Genomic DNA, 25,547 nt, shown 5'->3' with positions numbered 1-25,547 from the left:
GTCTAAATAACCAAACAAGACAATAAATGGGTTTTCTGGAATTTTCTATATAGTTCTGTTTGTATTTTCCCATCACACACTGCTTGGTTGCCCAGAAAACGTCAAAACACAACCACAAATTAATGTATAAGACCAGTAAAATTTATACAAAAGAATCCTAACAACCTTGTTTTTTTGTCGAACAACTTAAAAGTATTAATAAAAACCAAACTTAAAACCCCAAAAAAAAAAAAAAATACTAATAATGACATGCGGACTAGCTATGATATCTTTCTAAGGCCTTTCATTCTTCACCTCGATTTTGTGAGAACCCGAATATAAAAATTAAGTAAATAATTAAATAATAATATTACAATCTCAAATATTTTGGTGGTAAATTCTAAGGTGCAAATTAAATATTATTGGAGGATCTTTTAATTAATTTTAAACCTAAAATAAATTTATGGTGAAAGTCTTTAATTTAGAGACAAGGTTTATTATAAAAATAAAAATAAAAAGAGAGAGACTTTAATTTAGAGACAAGGTTTATTATAAAAATAAAAATAAAAAGAGAGAGAGAGGAGGGGGTGACTTGAACTCTAGACCACAAGGTTAATATATAAGACTCCTACCATTTGAGTTGCATGTAACTTATACATATGTTTTGTATATTTATCTATTTATTTGACCTATGTGTGCCCACCACTAGTATAAAATAAAATAAACACAAACCCTACTCTACTCTATTATTTGTTCACCACATAGGGCAACAACAGCAACCACGGGAGAGGGTTAGAGAGAAGGAAAAAAAAGAAGAAGATGTTGCAATCAAAGAACTTTTGGGTGTGTTGTGTTGTGTGTGATCATCAAAGGTTAGCCCTCCTTGGTTTTCTTCTCTTCTTTTTGTTCTTCATCCTTATTCTATAATTATTTTATTCATTCATGGAGAGGTTGTAGGTTTATGTATTGTGTATATAGATATCCTATTAAGAAACTTGAGGAGCTAAATTTATGTGTAAAGATTGGGTGTAATTTTCAGTCCAAAAAAATTCTGCACAGAATCGCAAACTTTAAAAAACAAGAAACCATATCAAACGGATGAATTTTAATCTGAAATTTTTACAGTAGATCAATTACACATTGAATTGCATATCTGAATTTTTTCATAATTTTTGGGAGTCGAAATCCATATAAATTGAGGAATTCAAATCTGTCCAGGAAACCAGTCCAAAACAGTAAATTCGGGAGTGTTGTTCTCTTTGGGTATAAATCCTAAAATTATCAAATTAGTGTCATTAGAACCGGTTACGAGTCTAGTTTCATACGTTTTTGGCCTTGCATTGATTGCTCGTGTATGTTAAGAGAACCGTCAATTTCTTTAAAGTGCTGCAGAAAACAACCTGTTTGGATATAATAAATTGTAGATAATTATTTTGATAAGCAAATCAAGTGAAACCAATTGGGTTTGAAACTTAGGATATATTAGATTATATCTGGAGGTTATTGGAATTTTTCGAATAGCGTGGAGTGGATTTTGTAATTTTCAAAGTTAGCGAATAGATTGGGAAAAATTGTTTAAAACACTGTTTCATCTTAAAGTTATTTTTAGTTAAGTTTCGATCAGAATCTATGTCTTGGGTGATTTTAGACCTTGAAGAATATGAACTTAGGTAATATTTAAGAGTAACGGTGAGTTGGGTTGAGCCGTGTTAGTGCGTTTTAGTTTGAGGTTACTTAGTTCCTATTTTTTTTTAGTATTTTTAAATTAGTTGTGACGCGTAGTTTTTATACTTGGTTCAGGCCACTAGTTGGACTTTTACACTCTATTCGAGGATTATATTATTGCGTTTCAGGTGAGTAGTTTCATGCTACATATTTTTTATAAATGTTCCCCTACCCTGAACTGTTGGAAAAATTAAATTGTTGTTTCATGATTAAACTGTTTTGATAAATTATTATATTATCAATTGAATCAAATTATTTCTGAAACATGTGTGAACTTGGCATACTGTAAACTATTTGTTTTGGTCTCATGTTTATAATGATGAACTACCATGTTTTGCGAAACTGATGTGTATTGATTATTGGGACCATGTGTGTATTTAGTCCAGGGAAATTATTCCACTGTGTGTGGTGACTCTGGCCACTAGGGAACAGATCCGGGTTGGGCCGTGATGACTCTAGTGCTCAACGATTGTAAGGAACAGACCTTTAAAAACAACTAGGTGACCTTCAATCGGATCGTCTTTGAGAAAAGGCCCAGGTGCCACCCTGAGGATGACTCTTAGTTCGGTATTGGATCCAACGGGGCTTATAGCCTGAGAAATGTGTGGCAGATTATTTGTTTTTCTTGGTACCCAGAAAATTATTGGTGTTCATGTTATAATCTGTTTTAAGTGGAAAATGTCGTTTATCATGTTCTTGCGAGACATGAGTATTTTAAGTGTTGATTTGTGGAACCTTCTTTTTTAAACAGATTGTATTTACCAAACTGTATGCCAATCTAGTTTCTGTGATATATAACTTATTTTGGAATTGAACCCTGTTTTCAAAACTGTATTTACTATCCATGTTGCTACTCACTGAGCTATCGGCTGACTTAGTTTTTATCACTTCCAGGTGTTAGAAGGACTTAGAGTGGACTCATGGCGTAGCGAGGACTCAATTGCATGGACCTCTAGGGCATTCCTTTAGTTTAGAGTGTTATGTCAAATTTGTGCATATTTATATTTATTCTTATCGAAGTTCATTTAGGATTATTTTTTTTTGTGGGTTGTTTATATCCCATAAGTTTGGATGGTTTGTGATTACGGTTGATTTTGCCGTTTATAATTGTGACATGTCTGGATTGAGTTTTGGTTATTTATTATTGGACTATTGTTCAGTTGTTCAATATGATTGGATTCGTGTTTAGGCTTACGTGTGCCTTGGGCTAAGTCCCTGTGGGCCACGGCCGGTCATGCCCGGATTTGGGGTGTGACAATTGTGGTATCAGAGCTATGGTTTATCGAGTTACATATCTTGCATTTCATCATTTAGACGAGGTCCGAGTCCCTATAGTCCTTAGTAGTGTTTAGTTAAGTTAGTTTTGTTGAAGCTTGTGTTGAACTTTTCTTAATTTCGTTTTGAAGGTTAAGAGATGGCACCTAAGAGAAGAAGTGTCAATGCTCTTGGAACTGAACAACCAGCTGCTAATCGTAGAGTTCCCCCTGTTCCTATACCCCCTACCGCACCACCTGTTGCTCCAGTCGTCCCGGAAGCACCAGGAGTTGTTCCTGCTGCACCAGCCGCACAGGTTTTACAGTCATTGTTGGGATTACTGAACAGTCATGTAGCCACACAACCAGCAGTTCACCCAACTTTAACTTTGGATAGAGGTTCCTTATTTGAGAGGTTTATGAAGGCAAAACCTCCAGAATTTCACGGAACAGTGGACCCTACGGAGGCAGAGGCATGGATATTAGAGATGGAGAAAATATTTGATGTTCTAGGTTGTTCAGCAGACCAGAAGGTGGCCTTCGCAGCTTTTAGGTTCAAGGGTCAAGCAGAGCATTGGTGGCGCATGGTGAAACGTCAATATGAGGGTAGAGAAACAGAGCTAGTGTGGAGCAAGTTTCTAGAATTGTTTAATGAGAAATACTTTCCTGAAGCGGTGCGAAGGCAGAAGCAAGTGGATTTTCTCAATTTGAAGCAAAATGACATGTCAGTGGCTCAGTATGAAGCCAAGTTTGCGGAGTTGTCGAGGTATGCCCCACATCAGGTGGCCATAGAGGAAGATAGAGTGATGTTGTTTGAGAATGGCTTGCGGTCAGAGATCTATGCAAAAGTAGCTATTTTGGAGATGAAGACATATTCTGCATTGGTAAGCAAGGCATTACTAGCTGAAAGGGGAGTAGAAGAGGAAAAGAGAGCTGAGGAACAAAGGGCTAAGGAACCACAAAACAAGAGACTTAGAGAGGAGAGACAAGTAGAGCATCGTGGTGGTGGTAGTAATCCTAGCAAGAAGCCTTACACCCAAGGTCAGGTTAGCAATGGCATGAGGCAGCAGAATCGGAGGAATTGTGATAGATGTGGTAGGTCACATTCTGTTGGGCATAATTGTGATGGCACAGCTCGAACATGCTTTAAGTGTGGCAAGCTTGGGCATCTCTCTGCACAATGTAGGTCTAAGGGACTGGGAGGTCAGTCAGTAGCACAGTCATTTCAAGGGCAAGGGCAGAGACGAACTTTTTATAGCGGTGGGTTTAACCAGAAGCAGAATAATGGCAAAGGTGGGACTACCCAAGGGCAGACATCCGGGAATGGGGCTCAGGATAAGAAGTCAGCGGCTACCCAAGGACGTGTTTACGCTCTCACTAGAGAGGAGGCTGAGGCTGCTCCATCTGTGGTGCAAGGTACACTCCTTATATCATCTGTACCTGCCAGAGTTTTAGTTGATTCAGGATCTACACATTCTTTTGCTGCACCTAAGTTTCTACGTCATTTGTCTATTCCTTGTGAGCCTTTGGATGTAGCTATTGCCGTGTCCACTCCATTAGGAGAAACAGTAGTGTTAGGAGATATTTGTAGATCTTGTGAGATAGAGATGGATGGTAGAAATTTTCCAGTGGATTTGATTTCTTTAGAGATGAAGGATTTTGACGTGATTTTGGGGATGGATTGGTTAACGAAGCATCATGCCTCTATTGATTGTTTTAGAAAGAGGGTAGTTTTTGCTATGCCGGGGCAACATGAGTTTTTCTTTCAGGGAGATGGAAAAGGGTCTTCTATTTGTTTTGTTTCTTCCCTTCAGGCTAACCGAATGTTGAGAAAAGGGTGTCGTGGTTATTTAGCTTGTGTGGTGAGTACTGAACAACCAGAGCAGAGGTTAGAGGAGTTGCCTGTAGTGAGGGAATTTGTTGATGTTTTTCCAGAGGATCTACCTGGTCTTCCTCCAGACCGTGAGGTTGAATTTTCCATTGACTTGATCCCTAATACAACACCTATCTCTAAAGCACCCTATAGAATGGCACCGTTGGAGTTGAGGGAGTTACAAACTCAGTTACAAGAGTTGTTAGACAGAGGTTTTATTAGGCCTAGTGTTTCACCTTGGGGAGCACCTGTGTTGTTTGTGAAGAAGAAGGATGGGTCTATGAGATTATGTATTGATTATAGAGAACTGAACAAAGTCACAGTGAAGAATAGGTATCCTTTGCCACGCATTGATGATCTATTTGACCAGTTGCAGGGAGCGCAAGTATTCTCTAAAATTGACTTGAGGTCAGGCTATCACCAGTTGAAGGTAAGGGATGAGGATGTTCCTAAGACTGCTTTTAGAACCCGTTACGAGCATTATGAGTTCTTGGTGATGCCTTTTGGTCTCACAAATGCACCAGCCGCATTTATGGATTTAATGAACAGAGTATTTAAGCCCCAACTGGATAAATTTGTGGTAGTATTTATTGATGACATCCTAATTTATTCGAGGAGTAAGGAGGAGCATGAGCAGCATTTGAGGGTAGTACTGCAGATCCTTAGGGAGAAGAGATTGTATGCAAAATTTAAGAAGTGTGAATTCTGGTTGAGTAGTGTATCCTTTTTGGGTCATGTAGTGAGTAAAGATGGGGTATCTGTGGATAGCACAAAGGTGACAGCAATTGTTGATTGGCCACGACCTACTTCTGTGACGGAGGTACGTAGCTTTCTAGGGCTTGCTGGGTATTACAAACAGTTTGTGGAAGGATTCTTTTGTATTGCTTGCTACTTACCAATCTCACTAGGAAAGGGGTAAAGTTTGAGTGGAATGATGATTGTGAGTGTAACTTCAAAGAGCTTAAACAGAGGTTAACATCAGCTCCAATCCTTGCCTTATCTACAGATGGAGGTGGTTTTGTGATTTATAGTGATGCTTCACGACAGGGTTTAGGATGTGTGCTCATGCAGCATGGGAAGGTGATTGCTTATGCGTCACGACAGTTGAAAATACATGAGAGAAACTATCCTACGCACGACTTAGAGTTAGCAGCAGTGATTTTTGCTCTTAAGATCTGGCGACATTATTTGTATGGAGAGTCATGTGAGATTTACACTGATCATAAGAGTTTGAAGTATATTTTCACACAGAAGGAACTAAATTTGAGGCAAAGAAGATGGCTTGAGTTACTAAAAGATTATGATGTGAATATTTTATATCATCCGGGGAAGGCAAATGTGGTTGCAGATGCCTTGAGTAGAAAGGTTGCAGTTGGAGATATAGCTGCTTTGTCTATTGAGAGTTGTTTGGTGGAAGACATGAAACGTTTGAGACTTGAGGTTGTTACACCTGGTAATAGGGCTTATTGTAGTCAATTGACAGTTCAGCCGACCTTGAGAGAACGGATTCGTATAGCACAGGAGATTGACCCTCAGTGTGAACGTATTAAAGGAGAGATAGCAGAGGGTAAGCATGTAGACTTTGTGGTTAGTGATGATGGGTTGCTTAGATTCCGTAGCCGAATTTGTGTTCCTGCTAGTGGTGATTTGAGGAAGGAGATTATGACGGAGGCACATAGTTCTAGTTACAGCATTCATCCTGGAAGCACTAAGATGTATCGGGATCTTCATGAACATTTTTGGTGGAATGGTATGAAGGGAGATATTGCAGAATTTGTGGCTCAGTGTTTGGTGTGTCAACAGGTTAAAGTAGAACTTCAGAAACCTGCGGGGAAACTACAACCCTTGCCTATACCGGAGTGGAAGTGGGATCATGTTACCATGGACTTCGTGTGCGGATTACCTCGTACTAGAAGTAATCACGATGCAGTTTGGGTAGTTGTTGATAGACTAACCAAGTCAGCACATTTTATTGCAGTACGGATGACCTATTCTCTAGCTCGATTTGCACAGTTGTATGTGAAGGAAATTGTTAGATTGCATGGGGCACCAGTGTCAATAGTGTCAGATCGGGACCCTCGTTTTGTGTCTAAGTTTTGGGGTGCGTTACAATCAACTATGGGTACTCAGTTAAATTTTAGTTCAGCTTATCACCCTCAGACAGATGGGCAATCAGAGAGGACTATTCAAACCCTTGAGGATATGTTGAGGGCTTGTGCCTTGGAGTGGAGAGGTAATTGGGATGATTATTTACCGCTCATGGAGTTTGCCTATAATAATAGTTATCATTCCAGTTTGGGAGTAGCTCCTTATGAGGCTTTGTATGGGAGGAAGTGTAGGTCTCCTTTGTGTTGGTATGAGGTTGGTGAAAGGCAAATGTTGGGACCTGATTTGGTGGAGGATGCTACACAGAAAATTATCACCATCAGAGAGAGATTATTGACTGCCCAGAGTAGACAAAAAAGTTATGCTGATCATCGTAGGAGAGACTTAGAGTTTCATGAGGGGGATATGGTATTCTTGAAAGTATCACCATGGAAAGGAGTGATCAGGTTTGGAAAGAAAGGAAAGTTGAGTCCTAGATACATTGGTCCATTTGAGGTATTGGAGAAGGTTGGTGAGGTTGCGTACCGTGTTGCTCTACCCCCTAGGTTGGCAGGAGTGCATAATGTGTTTCACGTGTCTATGCTGAGGAAATATGTGCACAGTCCGTCGCATGTGATAGATTATGAGCCGTTTCAGATTAGAGAGGATTTTTCGTATGAGGAGATACCTATTCAGATTTTGGATTCGAAAGAGAAAAGGTTGCATGCAAAGGTCAATAAATTGGTTAAGGTACTGTGGCGTAATCATCTAGTTGAAGAGGCGACTTGGGAATGCGAGGACGAGATGCGCGAGAAGTACCCACATCTATTCTCATGATTTACTCAGGTTAGTTTCGAGGACGAAACTTTTTTTTAGGAGGGGAGAATGTGAGAACCCGAATATAAAAATTAAGTAAATAATTAAATAATAATATTACAATCTCAAATATTTTGGTGGTAAATTCTAAGGTGCAAATTAAATATTATTGGAGGATCTTTTAATTAATTTTAAACCTAAAATAAATTTATGGTGAAAGTCTTTAATTTAGAGACAAGGTTTATTATAAAAATAAAAATAAAAAGAGAGAGAGAGGAGGGGGTGACTTGAACTCTAGACCACAAGGTTAATATATAAGACTCCTACCATTTGAGTTGCATGTAACTTATACATATGTTTTGTATATTTATCTATTTATTTGACCTATGTGTGCCCACCACTAGTATAAAATAAAATAAACACAAACCCTACTCTACTCTATTATTTGTTCACCACATAGGGCAACAACAGCAACCACGGGAGAGGGTTAGAGAGAAGGAAAAAAAAGAAGAAGATGTTGCAATCAAAGAACTTTTGGGTGTGTTGTGTTGTGTGTGATCATCAAAGGTTAGCCCTCCTTGGTTTTCTTCTCTTCTTTTTGTTCTTCATCCTTATTCTATAATTATTTTATTCATTCATGGAGAGGTTGTAGGTTTATGTATTGTGTATATAGATATCCTATTAAGAAACTTGAGGAGCTAAATTTATGTGTAAAGATTGGGTATAATTTTCAGTCCAAAAAAATTCTGCACAGAATCGCAAACTTTAAAAATCAAGAAACCATATCAAACGGATGAATTTTAATCTGAAATTTTTACAGTAGATCAATTACACATTGAATTGCATATCTGAATTTTTTCATAATTTTTGGGAGTCGAAATCCATATAAATTGAGGAATTCAAATCTGTCCAGGAAACCAGTCCAAAACAGTAAATTCGGGAGTGTTGTTCTCTTTGGGTATAAATCCTAAAATTATCAAATTAGTGTCATTAGAACCGGTTACGAGTCTAGTTTCATACGTTTTTGGCCTTGCATTGATTGCTCGTGTATGTTAAGAGAACCGTCAATTTCTTTAAAGTGCTGCAGAAAACAACCTGTTTGGATATAATAAATTGTAGATAATTATTTTGATAAGCAAATCAAGTGAAACCAATTGGGTTTGAAACTTAGGATATATTAGATTATATCTGGAGGTTATTGGAATTTTTCGAATAGCGTGGAGTGGATTTTGTAATTTTCAAAGTTAGCGAATAGATTGGGAAAACTTGTTTAAAACACTGTTTCATCTTAAAGTTATTTTTAGTTAAGTTTCGATCAGAATCTATGTCTTGGGTGATTTTAGACCTTGAAGAATATGAACTTAGGTAATATTTAAGAGTAACGGTGAGTTGGGTTGAGCCGTGTTAGTGCGTTTTAGTTTGAGGTTACTTAGTTCCTATTTTTTTTTAGTATTTTTAAATTAGTTGTGACGCGTAGTTTTTATACTTGGTTCAGGCCACTAGTTGGACTTTTACACTCTATTCGAGGATTATATTATTGCGTTTCAGGTGAGTAGTTTCATGCTACATATTTTTTATAAATGTTCCCCTACCCTGAACTGTTGGAAAAATTAAATTGTTGTTTCATGATTAAACTGTTTTGATAAATTATTATATTATCAATTGAATCAAATTATTTCTGAAACATGTGTGAACTTGGCATACTGTAAACTATTTGTTTTGGTCTCATGTTTATAATGATGAACTACCATGTTTTGCGAAACTGATGTGTATTGATTATTGGGACCATGTGTGTATTTAGTCCAGGGAAATTATTCCACTGTGTGTGGTGACTCTGGCCACTAGGGAACAGATCCGGGTTGGGCCGTGATGACTCTAGTGCTCAACGATTGTAAGAAACAGACCTTTAAAAACAACTAGGTGACCTTCAATCGGATCGTCTTTGAGAAAAGGCCCAGGTGCCACCCTGAGGATGACTCTTAGTTCGGTATTGGATCCAACGGGGCTTATAGCCTGAGAAATGTGTGGCAGATTATTTGTTTTTCTTGGTACCCAGAAAATTATTGGTGTTCATGTTATAATCTGTTTTAAGTGGAAAATGTCGTTTATCATGTTCTTGCGAGACATGAGTATTTTAAGTGTTGATTTGTGGAACCTTCTTTTTTAAACAGATTGTATTTACCAAACTGTATGCCAATCTAGTTTCTGTGATATATAACTTATTTTGGAATTGAACCCTGTTTTCAAAACTGTATTTACTATCCATGTTGCTACTCACTGAGCTATCGGCTGACTTAGTTTTTATCACTTCCAGGTGTTAGAAGGACTTAGAGTGGACTCATGGCGTAGCGAGGACTCAATTGCATGGACCTCTAGGGCATTCCTTTAGTTTAGAGTGTTATGTCAAATTTGTGCATATTTATATTTATTCTTATCGAAGTTCATTTAGGATTATTTTTTTTTGTGGGTTGTTTATATCCCATAAGTTTGGATGGTTTGTGATTACGGTTGATTTTGCCGTTTATAATTGTGACATGTCTGGATTGAGTTTTGGTTATTTATTATTGGACTATTGTTCAGTTGTTCAATATGATTGGATTCGTGTTTAGGCTTACGTGTGCCTTGGGCTAAGTCCCTGTGGGCCACGGCCGGTCATGCCCGGATTTGGGGTGTGACAGATTTCCTTTTTATCATCAACAAAATTTTTCCAGTACCAGTGCCCTCTACACACTTGTGACATTTCCTCGATGGGTATATTGTACGAAGAAGATGACGAAGAGGCTCAAGATTAGCATTAAACCTGCAAAGATGATGAATAGGCCGAATTTGACCATGCAAAGAGCAGCAAGGAAGACTTGGGCAACGAGGAAAGTGAATGACATATTCACAGTCACGACGATACTCTATACGGATGACCGAATGTCAAGAGGGAGATTTTGCTAGGCACCAACCATCCTAGAGGACCCCATGAGAATGCAAAAGCTGTGACGAAGATGCAGATGCAACACACTAGGATGCTTGAATATATAGGATTCCCAAATCAAAAGCATCTCCTGTTACTCCAAATTTAGCGCAAATAAGAACTGCTACTGCACTCTGCATATATAAATAACACATACACAATAAAAAAAAATATATAAGTAAAAAATTTAGCATGTAATAAAATAGTGCAAATACAATACTAGTGTCTTTTACAAACTTGAAAATTTGGACACAAAATCAATACATAAATAGAAAGATGATGGAGAAAAAGAATTGGTTACAAGGATTACCTGAAACACAAGCATGATGCCACCTCCCCATAGAAACAGGGGTTTCCTCCCCCACCTATCAGTCCCAAAAACAGAGATAAATGTCGCAAGAACATTCACACCACCGGTGATCATGGCCGATGCAAGCGAAGTTTTGCTCTAGAACCCAACGGTCTTGAACAGCACAGAAGCGTAGAACGTAACTACATTGATCCCAGTGAGTTGTTGGAACATCGGAATCAACAGAGCTAAACAAAGCTGAGGCCTATACTTGCTCATCAATAGGTTCCTCCATGGGTGTTCCACTTCCTTTGAGGCTGCACCTGCATCCACCAGATCGTTGAACACGGCTTGGACATGGGCAACTCCAAGGATGTGCTGGAGCTGCTTCTTGGCTTCGAAGTGGCCTCTCTCGATGAGGGAGTTTGGGGTTTCGGGGGCCCAGAGAGATGAGAGAATCATGAGGACGGCTGGAACAGCCGCGCCACCTAAGCTGATGCGCCAGCCCAAGTTGCCCTTAATCATGTTGGTGAAGTAGTTGACAAGGCCGGCAATCAGAATGCCAATTGTGATGAATAGTTGGAAGCAGACGTTGAGGGTTCCGCGGTATCTGTGTGGAGCCATCTCCGATACAAACAGTGGCACTGACTGTAATTTGAAACAGACAAGTTAGAGGATGTGATGTGGCTGAAATTAATTAATTTGGAATTTAGTAAATTATTAAATACAAACATACATTATTATGTTCAATCAAAGTGCGACTGTACGTAATAATATTGGATTGGATTGGATTGGAGCAAAGAAAGAAAGAAAGAAAGAGAGTTTTTATGAATTGAGTTACCTGGGTGGCGAAACCAACACCAACACCTAACAAAATTCGACTGATGATGAGCATAGCGCGGTGTACAGTGAAGGCGTTGAGAAGAGCACCGCAACAGAAGACACAATCGCCCATAAGCATGGAAAACTTGCAGCCCAGTTTCTTGGTCATCGTCGAGGCGAAGAAGGATGCAAAAAGAGCAGCCAAATACAGGGACGACGTAAACATGGTCAGCGTTTGGCTGTTGAACTTGCAGTACTGATTGGTTGAGTGATCGAGCTCTTCCTTCCGATACACAGACGAGAAAAACTTGTCAAGAAACGGAGCCATTGATGTCACCCCACCTAATCATCATCACCGTTATTAATCAATATCATATATATACATGAATAGACAACATTAATGTGTACTAATTGGGCATTGATTTTTCTATGAATAGACAACATATTTTTCGAAAGTAGCAGAAGTGAAGATTTATTAAGTTGAAGATGGGCTTACCAGAGATACCGATGTCATAGCTAAAAATCAGCCCACCCATGGCAGCGACGATGCAAGTTACCAAGGCATACCAAGTCAGTTTTCAGGGATAATCCTTCGGGGAATCATCACCGCCGGGAGTGATGAGAGTACCAGCCATTGCTTGATTGAAGAACAAGAACAAGAAAAATATAGAACAAGGACGAGGACGCGTATATACAGTAATCGATACTAAAAAGCAGAGAGAAGAGCGAGAGTTGGGTTTGTAGGCAAGGCATGGATGGTTAGGGGTGTTTATATTAGGGGTAATGCTAGGATACCAAAATTTTTACCAAATAAATGATCAAATGTCTCACGTGGATTGTGGGCCATGTGAGACATTTACTCATTTATTTGGTAGAAAATTTGAGACCTATAGCATTTTCCTTATATTAGAGTGAGAGTGAGAGTCAATGTGAAAGTTGAATCGGTTTAGGATTTGGAAAAGTGCCAAGGAATGGAACTCTCTCTGTTTCCTAAATCCAGACAGGGTTTGATTTCTTCAACCAAATAATTTTGTTTGTTTGGATGTTAATTCAGCTACCTCTTTCTTTTCTTTTTTTTTAATATTTTTAGTGATTTTTTTAATTAGATTAAAATTTTTATTTTCAATCCTTGTACGTAATGAATCTAAAAAGTAAAAAATAAATAAATAAGCTAAAGTAAGTCAAAAAAAAATTTACTAATTTTTATAATTTTTAAAATCTTTTGATTCTTTCGTTGAACTAAATTTAGAAGCCTAAATTAAAATATATATATATATATATACATCATATATAAGTCCACTTTTTAGATCCACTTTATAGATCCAATAATGTGTAAGTGATATAATTGGTTGATGATTAGAGAAGATGTGTAAATTTGGCCCGGCCTAACTCACAGTCAGGTCGTGCAGGCTCCTGCCAAAATTTGGGTCGGGCTGACCCGCATGCCAGAAAGTTAGGCCCAGGCCTAGAGGGTACTCAGGCAAGCCTCGGGTTGGGCCTGACCATTTTTTTTCTATTTTTTCATCAAAAATGATACTGAGCCTTAGGTGGGTAGAGCCTTGAGTGGGCTGATGGAAAGGGCTTTGGATTGGGCTCACGAACCAGGCTGGGCTTCAAAATAGACGGCCCAAGCCCAGGCCCAGGGTCTCAGGCTGGGCTCGGCCCAAGCTCGGGCTTGGATGGGCCTAGCCAGGCCAAGCTGCGAGGGGCTTCAGGTGGGCCGCCGGTCGGTGTGCCAAATTTGCACCCCTAGATAAGAAAGAGAGTGTTACTTTTAATATCCTAATTGATTGTCCCATCATCAAGCTTGAAAAATGGGTCTAATTTTTTGTCTTAAATAGCAATGCTGAAACAAAAATGAGCAACAAAAAAAAAAAAAAAAAAAACCTACCAGTAGCCCTCTATACTTCTTGGTATAATGGAATTATATTTGATTCTTTGGTTATCATGATTGAGAACATTCTTAGTAGATATTTGAGCCTTGGTCGAGGTGTTACCATAGTGGTTGGGCGAAATTGGATCAAAAACTCTAAATTCTAATAGTTGTTATTGAGTAGTTTTCACTCTTTTATCATTTTCTCTCTCCACACTTTGAATCTTGATATGAGGCTAGAACCATTAAAATTCTTACTTCTGGGGCTTCAATTTGGACACAAGAACGACCCTAAACGGAGTACGGACGAGAGAGTTATGCCCGTTTGAAGTTTGTGAATCTGTGTCGTATGCATAGTTCGCTTGAGTGCAAGTTTCACCGCTCGAGCAGTCCGCCGACCCTTCCAACTCTATTTTTCAAAATTTTCTGAGATACTGGAAGCCTCGATTCACCGTTTGAGCTCACTTTTGACCTCTCGAGCGGTTTGTCCAGAATCAAATCTTTAAAAGTCACTTTTTTTGGTCAAATCTCTTCATTTTTCACTCCCTCTTCTCTCTCTTTTTGTTATTTTTGAGTTTTCAAGCTTTTAACCTTGATTTCATTTATTTCTAAACATCTTTTGTGAGAACCCGAATATAAAAATTAAGTAAATAATTAAATAATAATATTACAATCTCAAATATTTTGGTGGTGAATTCTAAGGTGCAAATTAAATATTATTGGAGGATCTTTTAATTAATTTTAAACCTAAAATAAATTTATGGTGAAAGTCTTTAATTTAGAGACAAGGTTTATTATAAAAATAAAAATAAAAAGAGAGAGAGAGGAGGGGGTGACTTGAACTCTAGACCACAAGGTTAATATATAAGACTCCTACCATTTGAGTTGCATGTAACTTATACATATGTTTTGTATATTTATCTATTTATTTGACCTATGTGTGCCCACCACTAGTATAAAATAAAATAAACACAAACCCTACTCTATTATTTGTTCACCACATAGGGCAACAACAGCAGCCACGGGAGAGGGTTAGAGAGAAGGAAAAAAGAAGAAGATGTTGCAATCAAAGAACTTTTGGGTGTGTTGTGTTGTGTGTGATCATCAAAGGTTAGCCCTCCTTGGTTTTCTTCTCTTCTTTTTGTTCTTCATCCTTATTCTATAATTATTTTGTTCATTGATGGAGAGGTTGTAGGTTTATGTATTGTGTATATAGATATCCTATTAAGAAACTTGAGGAGCTAAATTTATGTGTAAAGATTGGGTGTAATTTTCAGTCCAAAAATTCTGTACAAAGTCACAAATTTTAAAAATCAAGAAACCATGTCAAACGGATGAATTTTAATCTGAAATTTTTACAGTAGATCAATTACACATTGAATTACATATCTGAATTTTTTCATAATTTTTGGGAGTCGAAATCCATATAAATTGAGGAATTCAAATCTGTCCAGGAAACCAGTCCGAAACAGTAAATTCGGGAGTGTTGTTCTCTTTGGGTATAAATCCAAAAATTATCAAATTAGTGTCATTAGAACCGGTTACGAGTCTAGTTTCATACGTTTTTGGCCTTGCACTGATTGCTCGTGTATATTAAGAGAACCGTCAATTTCTTTAAAGTGCTGCAGAAAACAACCTGTTTGGATATAATAAATTGTAGAAAATTATTTTGATAAGAAAATCAAGTGAAACCAATTGGGTTTGAAACTTAGGATATATTAGATCATATCTGGAGGTTATTGGAATTTTTTGAATAGCGTGGAGTGGGTTTTGTAATTTTCAAAGTTAGCGAATAGGTTGGGAAGGCTTGTTTGAAATTCTGTTTTATCTTAAAGTCACAATTAATTAAGTTTTGACCGGAACCCATGTCTTGGGTGATTTTAAACCTTGAAGAACATGAACTTAGGTAATATTTAAGAGTAACGGTGAGTTGGGTTGAGCCGTGTTAGTGCGCTTTAGTTTGGGGTTACTTAGTTCGTATTCTTTAGTAGTTTTAAATTAGTAGTGACGTGTAGTTTTCATATTGGTTCAGGGCACTAGTTGGACTTTCATACTCTATTCGAGGATTATATTATTTCGTTTCCAGGTGAGTAGTTTCATGCTACATATTTTTATAAATGTTCCCCATACCCTGAACTGTTGGAAAATTAAATTGTTGTTTCATGATTAAACTGTTTTGATAAATTATTATATTATCAATTGAATCAAATTATTTCTGAAACATGTGTGAACTTGGCATACTGTAAACTATTTGTTTTGGTCTCATGTTTATAATGATGAACTACCATGTTTTGCGAAACTGATGTGTATTGATTATTGGGACCATGTGTGTATTTAGTCCAGGGAAATTATTCCACTGTGTGTGGTGACTCTGGCCACTAGGGAACAGATCCGGGTTGGGCCGTGATGACTCTAGTGCTCAACGATTGTAAGGAACAGACCTTTAAAAACAACTAGGTGACCTTCAATCGGATCGTCTTTGAGAAAAGGCCCAGGTGCCACCCTGAGGATGACTCTTAGTTCGGTATTGGATCCAACGGGGCTTATAGCCTGAGAAATGTGTGGCAGATTATTTGTTTTTTTATTGGTACCCAGAAAATTATTGGTGTTCATGTTATAATCTGTTTTAAGTGGAAAATGTCGTTTATCATGTTCTTGCGAGACATGAGTATTTTAAGTGTTGATTTGTGTAACCTTCTTTTTGAAACAGATTGTATTTACCAAACTGTATGCCAATCTAGTTTCTGTGATATATAACTTATTTTGGAATTGAACCCTATTTTCAAAACTGTATTTACTATCCATGTTGCTACTCACTAAGCTATCAGCTGACTTAGTTTTTATCACTTCCAGGTGTTAGAAGGACTTAGAGTGGACTCATGGCGTAGCGGGGACTCAATTGCATGGACCTCTAGGGCATTCCTTTAGTTTAGAGTGTTATGTCAAGTTTGTGCATATTTATATTTATTCTTATCGAAGTTCATTTAGGATTATTTTTGATATGTGGGTTGTTTATATCCCATAAGTTTGGATGGTTTTTGATTACGGTTGATTTTGCCGTTTATAATTGTGACATGTCTGGATTGAGTTTTGGTTATTTATTATTGGACTATTGTTCAGTTGTTCAATGTGATTGGATTCGTGTTTAGGCTTACGTGTGCCTTGGGCTAAGTCCCTGCGGCCGGTCATGCCCGGATTTGGGGTGTGACAATTGTGGTATCAGAGCAATAGGTTTATTGAGTTACATATCTTGCATTTCATCATTTAGACGAGGTCCGAGTCCTTATAGTCCTTAGTAGTGTTTGGTTAAGTTAGTTTTGTTTAAACTTGTGTTGAATCTTTCTTGATTTCAGTTTGAGGTTAAGCGTTGGTACCTAGATATTTACACGGATTTTTGATTCTTTGTGAGCCTTTGATGTTTGTATTACAGTGTGTAATCCATTAGGAGAAACAGTAATGTTGGGAGATGTCTGTAGATCTTGTGAGATAAAGATGGATGGTTGGATTTTTGCAGTGGATTTGATTTCTTTAGAGATAAAGGATTTTTATGTGATTTTGGGGATGGATTGGTTGACAAAGCATCATGTCTCTGTTGATTATTTTAGAAAGAGGGTAGTTTTTGCTATGCTGGGACAACTTGAGTTTTTCTTTCAGGGAGATAGGAAAGGGTCTTCTATTTGGTTTATTTTTTTTACCTTCAGGCTAACCGAATGTTGAGAAAAGGGTGTCATGATTATTTAGCTTGTGTGGTGAGTACTAAACTGCCAGACTAGAAGTTAGAGGAATTTCCTGTAGTGAGTGATTGTGTTGATGTTTTTCTAAAGGATCTACCTGGACTTCCTCTAGATCGCGAGGTAGAATTTTTCATTAACTTGGTCCCAACACAACACTTATTTCTAAAGTCCCCTATATAATGGCACCATTGGAGTTGAGGGAGTTTCAAACTTAGTTATAGAAGTTGTTAGAGAAATGTTTTATTAAGCCTAGTGTTTCAACTTGGGGAGCACATGTGTTGTTTGTGAAGAAGAATGATGGGTCTATGAGGTTGTGTATTGATTGTTGAGAACCGAACAAAGTCACAGTGAAGAATATGTATCCTTTGCCACGTATTTTTGACCTATTTGACCAATTGTAGGGAGTTCAAGTATTCTCTAAGATTGACTTGAGGTTAGGCTATCACCAGTTGAAAGTAAAGGATGAGGATGTTCCTAAGACTGCTTTTAGAAACCGTTATAAGCATTATGAGTTCTTGGTGATACCTTTTGGTCTCACAAATGCACCAGCCACATTCATGGATTTGATGAACAGAGTATTTAAACCGCAGCTGGATAAATTTTTGGTGGTGTTTATTGTTGATATCCTAATTTATTCGAGGAGTAAAGCAGTGCATGAGCAATACTTGAGGGTAGTATTTTAGATCCTTAGAGAGTAGAGACTGTAGGCAAAATTTAAGAAGTGTGAATTTTGGTTGAGCATTGTATCATTTTTGGGTCATGTGGTAAGTAAAGATGGGGTATTTGTGGATAGCACAAAGGTGGTAGAAAATCGTTGATTGGCCACGACCTACTTCTGTGATAGAGGTACGTAGCTTTCTAGGGTTTGCTGGATATTACAAACAGTTTGTGGAAGGATTCTGCTGTATTGCTTTTCCATTTATAAACCTCACTAGGAAAGAGGTAAAGTTTGAGTGGAATGATGATTGTGGGTGTAGTTTCCAAGAGTTTAAACAATGGTTGATATCAGCTCCAATCCTTGCCTTACTTACAGGTGGTAGTAGTTTTCTGATGTATAGTGATGCTTCATGATAGGGTTTAGGATGTGTGCTCATGCAACATGGGAAGGTGATTACTTATGTGTCACGACAGTTGAAAATACATGAGAGAAACTATCCTATGCACGACTTGGAGTTAGTAATAGTGATTTTCGCTCTTAAGATCTGGCGGCATTATTTGTATGGAGAGTCATGTGAGATTTACACTGATCATAAGAGTTTGAAGTATATTTTCACACAGAAGGAACTAAATTTGAGGCAAGGAAGATGGCTTGAGTTGTTAAAAGATTTTGATGTGAATATTTTGTATCATCCGGAGAAGGAAATGTGGTGGCAGATGCCTTGAGTAGGAAGGTCGCAATTGGAGATATAGCTACTTTGTGTATTAAGAGTTGTTTGGTGGAAGACATGAGACGTTTGAGGCTGGAGGTTGTTACGCCTGGTGATAGGGCTTATTTTAGTCAATTGACAGTTCAGCCAACCTTTAGAGAACAGATTCATTTAGCACAGGAGATTGCCCACCAGTGTGAGCGTATTAAAGAAGAGATGGCAGAGGGTAAGAATGTAGACTTTGTGGTTAGTGATGACGGGTTGCTTAGATTCCGTAGCTGAATTTGTGTTTCTGTTGGTTGTGATTTGAGAAAGGAGATTATGGCAGAGGCACATAGTTCTAGTTATAGTTATAGCATTCATCTTGGAAGTACTAAGATGTATCGGGATCTTTATGAACATTTTTGGTGGAATGGTATAAAGGGAGATATTGCAGAATTTGTGGCTCAGTGTTTGGTGTGTTAACAAGTTAAAGTAGAATATTAGAAACCTGTGGGGAAACTACAACCCTTACCTATACCAGAGTGGAAGTGGGATCATGATACCATGGACTTTGTGTGTGGTTTACCTTGTACTAGTAGTAATCACGATGCAGTTTGGGTTGTTGTTGATAGATTAACCAAGTCAGCACATTTTATTGCAGTTCGGATGAACTATTCTCTAGCTCGATTTGCACAGTTTTATGTGAAGGAGATTGTTAGATTGCATGGTGCACCTGTGTCAATAGTGTCAGATCGGGACCCTCGTTTTGTGTCTAAGTTTTGGGGTGCGTTACAGTCAGTTATGGGTACTTGGTTAAATTTTAGTTCAGCTTATCACCCTTAGACAGATGAGGTATTGGAGAGGACTATTCAAATCCTTGAGGATATGTTGAGGGCTTATGCTTTGGAGTGGAGAGGTAATTGGGATGATTATTTGCCGCTCATGGAGTTTGCGTATAATAATAGTTATCATTCTAGTTTGGGAGTAACGCCTTATGAGGCTTTGTATGTGAGGAAGTGTAGGTCTCATTTATGCTGGTATGAGGTTGGTAAGAGGCGAATGTTGGGACTTGATTTGGTGGAGGATGCTACACAGAAAATTATCACCATTAGAGAGAGATTATTGACAGCTCAGAGTAGACAAAAAAAAAAGTTATGTTGATCATCGTAGGAGAGATTTAGAGTTTCATGTGGGGGATATGGTATTCTTGAAAGTATCACCATGGAAAGGAGTCATCAGGTTTGGAAAGGAAGGAAAGTTGAGTTCTAGATACATTGGACCATTTGAGGTATTAGAGAAGGTTAGTGAGGTTGTGTACCGTGTTGTTTTACCCCCTAGGTTGGCAGGAGTGCATAATGTGTTTCACGTGTCTATGCTGAGGAAATATGTGCACAGTCCGTCGCATGTGATAGATTATGAGCCGCTTCAGATTAGAAAGGATTTTTTCGTATGAGGAGATACCTGTTCAGATTTTGGATTCGAAAGAGAAAATGTTGCGTACAAAGGTCATTAAATTGGTTAAGGTACTGTGGCGTAATCATCTAGTTGAAGAGGTGACTTGGGAACGCGAGGGCGAGATGCGCAAGAAGTATCCACATCTATTCTCATGATTTACTCAGGTTAGTTTCGAGGACGAAACTTTTTTTTTAGGAGGGGAGAATGTGAGAACCCGAATATAAAAATTAAGTAAATAATTAAATAATAATATTACAATCTCAAATATTTTGGTGGTGAATTCTAAGGTGCAAATTAAATATTATTGGAGGATCTTTTAATTAATTTTAAACCTAAAATAAATTTATGGTGAAAGTATTTAATTTAGAGACAAGGTTTATTATAAAAATAAAAATAAAAAGAGAGAGAGAGGAGGGGGTGACTTGAACTCTAGACCACAAGGTTAATATATAAGACTCCTACCATTTGAGTTGCATGTAACTTATACATATGTTTTGTATATTTATCTATTTATTTGACCTATGTGTGCCCACCACTAGTATAAAATAAAATAAACACAAACCCTACTCTATTATTTGTTCACCACATAGGGCAACAACAGCAGCCACGGGAGAGGGTTAGAGAGAAGGAAAAAAGAAGAAGATGTTGCAATCAACGAACTTTTGGGTGTGTTGTGTTGTGTGTGATCATCAAAGGTTAGCCCTCCTTGGTTTTCTTCTCTTCTTTTTGTTCTTCATCCTTATTCTATAATTATTTTGTTCATTGATGGAGAGGTTGTAGGTTTATGTATTGTGTATATAGATATCCTATTAAGAAACTTGAGGAGCTAAATTTATGTGTAAAGATTGGGTGTAATTTTCAGTCCAAAAATTCTGTACAAAGTCACAAATTTTAAAAATCAAGAAACCATATCAAACGGATGAATTTTAATCTGAAATTTTTACAGTAGATCAATTACACATTGAATTACATATCTGAATTTTTTCATAATTTTTGGGAGTCGAAATCCATATAAATTGAGGTATTCAAATCTGTCCAGGAAACCAGTCCGAAACAGTAAATTCGGGAGTGTTGTTCTCTTTGGGTATAAATCCAAAAATTATCAAATTAGTGTCATTAGAACCGGTTACGAGTCTAGTTTCATACGTTTTTGGCCTTGCACTGATTGCTCGTGTATATTAAGAGAACCGTCAATTTCTTTAAAGTGCTGCAGAAAACAACCTGTTTGGATATAATAAATTGTAGAAAATTATTTTGATAAGAAAATCAAGTGAAACCAATTGGGTTTGAAACTTAGGATATATTAGATCATATCTGGAGGTTATTGGAATTTTTTGAATAGCGTGGAGTGGGTTTTGTAATTTTCAAAGTTAGCGAATAGGTTGGGAAGGCTTGTTTGAAATTCTGTTTTATCTTAAAGTCACAATTAATTAAGTTTTGACCAGAACCCATGTCTTGGGTGATTTTAAACCTTGAAGAACATGAACTTAGGTAATATTTAAGAGTAACGGTGAGTTGGGTTGAGCCGTGTTAGTGTGCTTTAGTTTGGGGTTACTTAGTTCGTATTCTTTAGTAGTTTTAAATTAGTAGTGACGTGTAGTTTTCATATTGGTTCAGGGCACTAGTTGGACTTTCATACTCTATTCGAGGATTATATTATTTCGTTTCCAGGTGAGTAGTTTCATGCTACATATTTTTATAAATGTTCCCCATACCCTGAACTGTTGGAAAATTAAATTGTTGTTTCATGATTAAACTGTTTTGATAAATTATTATATTATCAATTGAATCAAATTATTTCTGAAACATGTGTGAACTTGGCATACTGTAAACTATTTGTTTTGGTCTCATGTTTATAATGATGAACTACCATGTTTTGCGAAACTGATGTGTATTGATTATTGGGACCATGTGTGTATTTAGTCCAGGGAAATTATTCCACTGTGTGTGGTGACTCTGGCCACTAGGGAACAGATCCGGGTTGGGCCGTGATGACTCTAGTGCTCAACGATTGTAAGGAACAGACCTTTAAAAACAACTAGGTGACCTTCAATCGGATCGTCTTTGAGAAAAGGCCCAGGTGCCACCCTGAGGATGACTCTTAGTTCGGTATTGGATCCAACGGGGCTTATAGCCTGAGAAATGTGTGGCAGATTATTTGTTTTTCTTGGTACCCAGAAAATTATTGGTGTTCATGTTATAATCTGTTTTAAGTGGAAAATGTCGTTTATCATGTTCTTGCGAGACATGAGTATTTTAAGTGTTGATTTGTGGAACCTTCTTTTTTAAACAGATTGTATTTACCAAACTGTATGCCAATCTAGTTTCTGTGATATATAACTTATTTTGGAATTGAACCCTGTTTTCAAAACTGTATTTACTATCCATGTTGCTACTCACTGAGCTATCGGCTGACTTAGTTTTTATCACTTCCAGGTGTTAGAAGGACTTAGAGTGGACTCATGGCGTAGCGAGGACTCAATTGCATGGACCTCTAGGGCATTCCTTTAGTTTAGAGTGTTATGTCAAATTTGTGCATATTTATATTTATTCTTATCGAAGTTCATTTAGGATTATTTTTTTTTGTGGGTTGTTTATATCCCATAAGTTTGGATGGTTTGTGATTACGGTTGATTTTGCCGTTTATAATTGTGACATGTCTGGATTGAGTTTTGGTTATTTATTATTGGACTATTGTTCAGTTGTTCAATATGATTGGATTCGTGTTTAGGCTTACGTGTGCCTTGGGCTAAGTCCCTGCGGCCGGTCATGCCCGGATTTGGGGTGTGACATCTTTGACCTCTAGTTCCATATACCAAAACATAGAGCTTCGCGAGGGCTTCCATTTAATCTGAATAGATCATCGTTTCGTTGCCGACGATTTTTGGGTTGTCTCCTCTTTGCTTCAAGAGGTAGGGATTCTTTTGTTCCTCTTCAATACCTCTTTATAGATAGACATGTGGTAGTTTTTATTGCATTTAAAAATATATTTGTTAAGGGATTTTCCAAAAGCATGAGAGGGGATTAGGGGTTTGAGTTTCAAGAGTTGGAATTGTATGATTGTTGGTTGATTTGGTATGTTGGGAGGTAGTTAATCATGCCTATGTTGATTGTGGCAAAAAACCCTAATTTGTCATTAAGAATTAATAAACAAAGAGGGGTAAAGTTGGACAATAATTGGGTTATGTGTAATGAGATTGAATTGATGCTTATAAGATTTAACAAATGCTTTAGGGGATTGAATTAATGCTTTGGTTGCTAAAAGAGATTAATCGGGCCTAGTGTTTGCTTTGTTTGTGTTGCGTTGAGTTGGGATGAAGTTGTATATCTTAAAAAGGGTTTTATTAATGGCATAGAGGTTTTGACAAAGGTGTTAGGGTATTTGAAACAACGGGTTGGGCTTGAAAACAAAACTATGTTGGTAATTCTTTTGGTTTAATGAAAAAAATGGTGGAATTAGTTGTGAAATCGCGTTGTAAGGGTCTTGTATTTAATTATTAGAGTTTTGTCCTTAGTCATTGGTGGAGGATGACATTGTTGTTGTTGAATAGATTATGAGTATGTAATACACGTGTGGTAGTTGTGTGATCTAGCATGTTCTAATGTGGTTGGAAGTCCGTTTCTCTCCGGTTAAGCTGGTAAAGCGTGGAACTTCGACAGAGGTTCCTCTTCGTCCCAGTTTGCATATGATAAAGTGTGAAATTGAGATCTGTTTCTCTCCAGGAGGCCGGTAAAGCGTGGCGCCTTGAGATAAGTTCCTCTCCCTTCCAGTTTGTGCTCGATAAAGTGTGACCTTGGGGTTGTTTCCCTCCGGGCGAGGCCGGTAAAGTGTTATGTGTTATGTGGGTTGTATCATTTGCCATCCATGTTGTAGGCCAGTGGAAATGGAAGTATGTATTACGTTCAGTTATTTATATTTAGAAATATATATTTCTTAGTATCTTGTTATAGGTGTTCCTTACCTTTAGACCTATGGCCAGGGAAGATAGTAGATGTGTGGATCCATTAGTGTGTGTAATGGGTTGAGTTATGGGATTGGGTTATAACTCGTATATGTGAACTTGCTTTCAAAACAAATATGGAGACGGAATTCTTTTATATTAATGTAAAGGTTTAAATAACCAAGGTTGTATTGTGAAGAAATGCTTTTGAATCTAAACTAGATAATTGGAAAGAAAACAAATGGTTTTACATCTTGTAGTGTTCAAATGGATGCTTTTGGAGAAAATGTACTTATATAAATATATTTTGAATATTAAATTGTCACATTATTTATATTGTACGTCATGGCATATTCATAATCATAAATATATATATATATATATATATATGTTGTTATTGTTTAGGACCATGTTGGAATCTTTACTGGATTTTATGTTCATCCCACGTTGCTAATCATTTTTCAGGTGTACGTTGAGAGATGATTCAAGATCAGTGATCCTCCTTAATTGTTGGCCATGAGGCCTATACTTGTTGGCGGAACGCCATCGTTGAAAAAAGGTTAAACACTTACTTTTAATGTAAAGATATAAGCCTACGGGCATTTTGTTTAAATGTAATTCCTGTTGCATTCCATGTATGTACGATTGAGTGGACTTTCATTTACTTATGGATGTAATGTATGTATAATTCTGCATGTTCTTAATGGAAAATGATTTATGTTAATGGATATGGTAATGTTACTCGGGTAATAAAAAGTGGAGCGTGATTAGGGATGTAATCGGTTCGGTATGATTGGTATTTAGGTACCGAACCAATAATGTCAGTTTTATTATTTTGAACACCGATACAGACCGTTTCTTTTATCAAACCGAACCGAACCAAACCGATTGAAACGATTTGGTTCAGTGTGGTTTAATTAGTTTAGGACATTTCAAACTTGAGTCACTTTTTAATTTATATAGTCCAATCTATGTAAAAACATTGAATTAGTTATTTGTCCACCACTTTAAACATATTCAATTTATCCATTTAATAAATATTTTCAAATTCCTAGATTAACCAAAATACAAAAAAATAAATTAACAAATACTAAGGTTTCAAGAATAAAGAGTTAGAGTTAATATTATATATAATAAGAGTTTACTAACTTAGGTTATAGAGATAATAAGATTAATTAATTGATGTTAATAATTTATTATATTTATTAATATCGTTATATTATAAATATAATATATGCTGAAATGGTCGATTTCGGTTTAGTTCAGTACACAAGGTGCTTGAACCGATACCAAATCGAAAATCGAAAAAAATCAAATTAAAAACCTGGACAGACTGACTATTGTTAAAAAACATACCAAATATAATCGTTTCGGCCCAATTCAATCAGCTT

The 25,547-nt window shown here is 37.2% G+C and overlaps 2 protein-coding genes and 2 long non-coding RNA genes across 4 annotated transcripts; 3 read left to right on the top strand and 1 right to left on the bottom strand.

The window, feature by feature from the left end:
* Nucleotides 1-364: 364 nt before the first annotated feature.
* Nucleotides 365-6,638, top strand: LOC145816171 (uncharacterized). The gene is made up of 7 exons (XM_082912453.1): nt 365-471; nt 524-851; nt 2,599-4,585; nt 4,772-4,919; nt 5,571-5,708; nt 6,179-6,397; nt 6,634-6,638. The coding sequence occupies exons 3-7, from the start codon at nt 3,119-3,121 to the stop codon at nt 6,636-6,638; spliced, it is 1,977 nt and encodes a 658-aa protein (XP_082768579.1). The 5' UTR covers nt 365-471; nt 524-851; nt 2,599-3,118.
* Nucleotides 6,639-7,889: 1,251 nt separating this feature from the next.
* LOC145820224 (uncharacterized) lies at nt 7,890-10,411 on the top strand. The gene is made up of 3 exons (XR_014361405.1): nt 7,890-8,298; nt 9,227-9,279; nt 10,046-10,411. It is a non-coding gene; the product is annotated as an uncharacterized LOC145820224 (long non-coding RNA).
* Nucleotides 10,412-10,740: 329 nt separating this feature from the next.
* Nucleotides 10,741-12,135, bottom strand: LOC114299928 (sugar transport protein 1). Its single transcript, XM_082912441.1, is given in 3 exon segments — nt 10,741-10,827; nt 11,004-11,630; nt 11,824-12,135. Coding segments are annotated over 3 exon segments (1,023 nt in total). The 5' UTR covers nt 12,133-12,135.
* Nucleotides 12,136-14,303: 2,168 nt separating this feature from the next.
* Nucleotides 14,304-16,805, top strand: LOC145820223 (uncharacterized). The gene is made up of 3 exons (XR_014361404.1): nt 14,304-14,787; nt 15,710-15,763; nt 16,531-16,805. It is a non-coding gene; the product is annotated as an uncharacterized LOC145820223 (long non-coding RNA).
* Nucleotides 16,806-25,547: the final 8,742 nt, after the last annotated feature.

The sequence above is a fragment of the Camellia sinensis genome, chromosome 2, assembly GCF_055761805.1.
Source record: "Camellia sinensis isolate YWXY chromosome 2, ASM5576180v1, whole genome shotgun sequence".
NCBI lineage: Eukaryota > Viridiplantae > Streptophyta > Magnoliopsida > Ericales > Theaceae > Camellia > Camellia sinensis.
Note: the sequence above shows the minus strand (reverse complement) of the source record. Positions and strands in the feature narration are given on the sequence as shown.